A 5,360-nucleotide genomic window follows, 5' to 3' on the forward strand; every position below is an offset into this window, starting at 1 on the left:
CATAATAACAATAACAATGATTTAAATTAGCGGACAGTACATGTACAATACAAAAATGTATTTTTTTCGCTTTTAAATATCAATTCACTTCCCAGTGGGTGGGCGGCATTGCATCATCCTCGTCCGGCACGGCGGCTGGGACAAGCCCATAAATAAAATTTCATGTATGAAGAGGGGACGTGGCCTTTAATCGAATTCATAGCGACATGCAAATACAGACAAGAAATTGGTAGAAAAAATTATAGAATTTTCCCAGCAGCGAAACAAAAAATGCTCTTCAATTAAGAGTTCAATTTAAATTAAACTAGCATACCAAGTTTATACAACTTGTAAAAACAAGAATATATAATCTGCTTTAAAGTCACATTTCTGATCCCCTAACCTTTAGACCTCCCATAACTATTTTTTCTTGCCATAAAATAAACTTGCAAATGAATGCAAATCCCTTGACAAAGTTGCTAAGCTCTGCTTTAGCAGAAGAGTAAAGCAAAACTTGAGTAAAACAATTCAGTTTCCTGTATTCAGGATGCGCTTTTGGCGACCGTTGGCAAGAAGCTAAATCGTCCTGACGTCCACAACGACAGGACAAACCAGGAATCTCTGCACCAGCACTGACAACGAACGTGAAGGGCAGATAAATGTTGAGACAACGCCAGAGCGAAATTGAAAAACTTGCAGGCCAAAGCGCAAAGTTTGCCGCGTGCCCCGAGAAGCTGGAAAATCTCTGGCACCCACAAAATTCTAGCAATAGCTGCAGTTGAATTTTCCCAGACAGTCAAGTCGAGTCAAAGGAGCAAAAATCCAATGAGGAGTTGTTGCCACCAGGTGCACGTTTCAAGGATGAGATAGTGAGCGATGCGTGCGTTAAACTTTGTTCGAGTTGACTGGCCAGGGCATCGAATTACTGGTACTTGCTCCAAGTTCCCCGGAAAATCCTCGACAGCAATTAGCGAGGAGGGGTTCTCGAAAGGGATTACCTACCCCGCTCAACTGGAGGGCACTCGATATGGCTATTAGGCCTGACAAGCTGTCATTAGGGCACAAACGTCCGACCCAGAGCCGCCAAATATTTGCCAACATTTTCGAGAAGTAAACAAGAGGGGCATGGCATACGAGGATATGTTAATGAGCCGGGCAAAGGTCGCGGCCAGCCGCGAAATTGCTTTGAAATTAGCGGTATTACACATTAGTAATTCCCTCCAGCAGGGCAAACATTAATTTGCAGACGAGACCCTAACTCGATCTATCCCATTTCAAACATGATGAGTTCCTGGAATTCAAAAAGAGGTATTTACATAATCAAGGGTACTTGGAAAAGCTAGCGATAAAAGGATAATACAGCTGAAAATAGTTGAATATATTTAAAATCATTGAATTTATTTTGAATTTTCGATATAGTACAGAATTTCTTGGAGAACTTAAAACTAAAAGGAAGGTATAGGTTTAAGTGTTAAGTGCTAAAGAATATATTTATTTTTAAAAGATTTAAGACCAACTTTAAATCAATTCCCTTCACCATCACAGCAAAAATTTAATTACCAATACCAAACCATAGCCTGCATCTAAATTAAACACACGATTTAATAACCATCAAGAGCTTAGGGTCCAACTTCCCCCACAGATGAGGAGGATGAGGATGAGGGAAACTGAAAGTTGCCTATGGCCTCCATCGTCTGCCGCAGCTTCTCAAGCCCGCTGCAGTTGGCTTCGTAGGCATCCAGCTGCTGCATCGCGGTGAACCAATGCTGCAGACGTGGAAATCGCGTCAGCGGAAACATGAGATTGACGGTGCTCAATGTGGTCACCAGGGAGAAGTCGGCGAGCGTCAGCTGAAACCGCAGCAACAAAGGTGAAATTCTAAACTTGATTGAGCCATACCTCCTCGTCTTACCTGCTCCCCGGCCATGTAGTTGCTCTTTTCCAGGTAGCCCTCCATGATGCCATATGCCTCGGTCAGCTTGCGTTCATGGTGAGCCACATCCACATGGGCGAATCCCTGGCGAACAATAGCAGACTGTGGAAATTGTTTACAAATTAAATTAAATTCAATTAAAAAGGAAAATGTAAAAAGGGAAAAGCCCACCATAAAATCACTATCGCGACGGAACAGAAAGGAGCACTCGAAGAGCAGGAGGTTCAGGACTTTCATTCGTGGGACATACTCCTTGGGCCACAGACTGCCACCCTCGTCGAACTTTTCCGCCAGGTGGATGAGTATGGCATGGCTATCGGTCAGTACGAGATCATCATGGACCAGAGTAGGAACGCTATGCTGGGGATTTATCTAAAAAAAAAAACTTGAGAAAAATTCAACGAATAAATTACCCTGACTTACCGCCAAGAAGTCTTTCTGGAATTGCTCGCCCTTGAAAAGATCCACAAAACGAAGCTCCACATCGATATCCAGCAGTTTAATTAACATAAGACAGCTGCGAACCGGCGGACTGCGATCGTCATAGTACAAAATCGGCTTGGGTTGAGACATCTCGCACAGATCAGGTAGAAAAACAAAGGAGCGAGCGCAATGAAAGCCGATCAGTGACTAAACGCGACTGCAGGGACTGTCTTGAGACAGCTGTGGGGAGTATACAATGAACATTTTAAATAAAATAATATTCTGACTTAAATATTAGCTTGCATACATTATTTTTAAAGTAAAAACATACTTTATATTCCTATAACTAAGAACTTTATTCATGCTTTTAATTCAAATCTAACGATTATTTGTTCATCGACTCTGTAACCCTGAAGCAGTGTTGGATAGCGCAATAATCGACCTTTTAGTGTGCCCAGCTAAAAGCTTCCGCGAAATGTTTCAGTGAAAGAGCCAGATTTGCATCTGGCAACACTAAACTAAAAAAACAGAAGAACATTTAATAATATTAATATTTCCTGTTTTATAACTGAAAACCCCTCTGTTTTGTGGCCTCACCTGCATAACCATGTTCCTGTCGCGCCACCTGAGATTGCTGCCGCGGGCGAGCATTGCACGTAGCCTGGGTTCCAGCGGAGCACATTACACAACCGCCGCCAGCAGCAATGCGGCGCCGGCGGAGGAGGATTCCCCGTTTGAGATTCCCAATAGGATCGAGCGCACGCCCACGGACATACTGCAGGCCCTGGCCGGTACCGTGGGCAGGGACCACACGGCGCCGCACTACAAGTTCCATGACGACCCGTTCCTGATACCCATGTCCAATGCGGCGAAGCGCACGTATGCCATGTCCAAGGAGTCCGGTCGCAAGGCGGCCAAGTGGATCAAGGAGGAGCACCGCGAACTCTTTTTGGTGAGTAAATAAGGGAAATAGAACCATAAACTGAATTAGAATCTCTTTTCAGCATCAAGAGGCACAGCCGGCAGTGGAGAAGTTCGCCCCCAGCATGGTCTACACCGAGAATTCCGAGGTGGACGAGAGCTCTCTCCAGCAGCTCATCGCCCAGAGTGAGGTCAAGGATGCCGTGCTGGTGTACAACCTCCTGGAGCAAAAGGGAAGTCCCATCAGCGCGGATCTAAAGCAGAGCCTTCTGGAGCTGGTGTGCTTCCACAACAACCAGGAGCCGCTGCCGGAGGAGTACATCGAGGAGCGTTGGTTCATCCAGAACAATAGGAGACGTGACCGGCACGGCAAGACCTGGAAGGATGGGGACCTGGCCGAAAAGCTTTATGCCGAAATCGAGCCCAAGACCCCGCAGGCCTACGCCTCGCTTATTCGCGGCATGGCCAAGTATCTGCAGTGTGAGCGTGCTTATGCATTGCTCCAGGAGGCGGGTGAAAAGCAAATCCAGCTGGACACAAACACCTTCAATTCCATCATTGAAATCGTGAGCTACCTGAAGGACACGGCGGAGCAGCGTTGGCAACTCTGCACGGAGCTGCTGCAGGAAATGTCACAGCAGAAGCTGAGACCCAATCTGGGCACCCTGAACGCCGTGCTGCAGTGCATCAGCACCTTTGGCAACTTTAAGCTGGCCCGCAGCTCCGCCTTGCAGGTGCTGCCGGAGTTCAAGCAGCTGGGCGTGAATCCCAGCCTGGGCACCTACTACTACCTGCTGATCATCTTCTGCCGGGAAAGGGGTCCCGTCTCCCACGTCATTGTGGACATTCTAAACGACATTGCCGGCAAAGAGTTCCAGATTGAGCACCCCAAGGACACGTACTTCTTTGCCACCGCCATGGATGTGTGCCGCAATCATTTGAACGACAAGTCGCTGGCCAAGAAGGTGGACGAGCTGCTGCACACCGGCAAGAACTACGACCTGGTCGGTGACTCCTTCAAGGAGTCGGTCTACTACCGCAACTACCTGGCGCTGCTTTGCCAGACTGAATCGATCGAGGACTTTATGCTCACCTACGACCTGCTGGTGCCCAACATCTACATACCCGAGCCCGGCATCATGGAGGAGATCCTGCGTGCCATCGAGATCAACAACGCCGTCGAGCACGTGCCTCGCATCTGGTCGGACATGGTGGTGTTTGACCACACACACCGCGAGAGCCTCCTGCTGTCCGTCCTCCGCATCATGGTGGACAACAAGCCGAATGCCGAGTTACCCGCCCAGCAGCAGCTGCCGGAACAGTGCGCCAAGGTGGCTCTGGACATGTACGAACGAGTGGAGGAGGCGATGAAGAGGCTCCGCAAGGTCTCCTTCACCGGCCAAATGCTGGGAAACATCCTTACGCTGCTCGTTCGTGGTGGTAACTTCGAGAAGGCCAGCGAGGTGTTTGCCCACATCGACAAGAACCAGCACAGGATACCCGGCACCCCTGCCGAAAGTGCGCTCCACGAGTATGTGGAGGCTAGCGTGCAGGAGAAGTCACCCAGCCAGGCGCTGGCCGCTTTGCAATATGCCGTGGAGAACAACATGGAATCCAGTGCCTTGGCCAAGCTCATCCATGAGGGATTCACGCTGAACGAAACGCATTTGGCCAAGCTGAAAACGTTGGTGGGCGAAAGTTTTCTCGATAAGTAGGAGAGTCTTGTTTTACTAGAGTATGTTTTGTAAACACGAAAATTGTTAAATAAACTATAAAAATTAGAGGTTTTTTCAATTTTGATATAGCCCCATGTCTCCTTAATAGCATAAGTGAAACAAAAACATGCAAAATTGAATTAATTTTTAAAAAATGTAATAAGTTACCCGTTAATAAAATAACAAAAATTCGAAAATTTTGACTATTTTGTTATTTAAAATTTATTTACGGTATGTTTAGGTTGCTTTAGTGTGCCCAGATACCGCGAAAACGCCAGAATTGAACGGAAATGGACACACTGGCTCGAAATTAGAGCTGGTCAAAAAAATGATTTCTTCAGCTATCGATTTCTCGATGTTTTTTTGGACAAAACATCGATAGTGCTTGA

General features: G+C 46.9%; 2 protein-coding genes across 2 annotated transcripts; one reads left to right on the forward strand and one right to left on the reverse strand.

Annotated features, from left to right (window-relative positions):
- Positions 1–1,410: 1,410 nt before the first annotated feature.
- On the reverse strand, positions 1,411–2,485 carry GstE14 (Glutathione S transferase E14). The gene is made up of 4 exons (XM_017161561.3): positions 2,336–2,485; positions 2,084–2,284; positions 1,892–2,014; positions 1,411–1,829 (listed from the first exon to the last, which is right to left on the reverse strand). The coding sequence occupies exons 1-4, from the start codon at positions 2,483–2,485 to the stop codon at positions 1,599–1,601; spliced, it is 705 nt and encodes a 234-aa protein (XP_017017050.1). The 3' UTR covers positions 1,411–1,598.
- A 339-nt stretch (positions 2,486–2,824) lies between these two features.
- LOC108070904 (small ribosomal subunit protein mS39) lies at positions 2,825–5,037 on the forward strand. Its single transcript, XM_017161560.3, has 2 exons — positions 2,825–3,287; positions 3,340–5,037. Exons 1-2 carry the CDS (start codon positions 2,943–2,945, stop codon positions 4,969–4,971), a joined length of 1,977 nt encoding a protein of 658 aa, XP_017017049.1. The 5' UTR covers positions 2,825–2,942; the 3' UTR covers positions 4,972–5,037.
- The last annotated feature ends 323 nt before the right edge of the window (positions 5,038–5,360 follow it).

Source organism: Drosophila kikkawai, chromosome 2R (assembly GCF_030179895.1).
Source record: "Drosophila kikkawai strain 14028-0561.14 chromosome 2R, DkikHiC1v2, whole genome shotgun sequence".
Classification (NCBI taxonomy): domain Eukaryota; kingdom Metazoa; phylum Arthropoda; class Insecta; order Diptera; family Drosophilidae; genus Drosophila; species Drosophila kikkawai.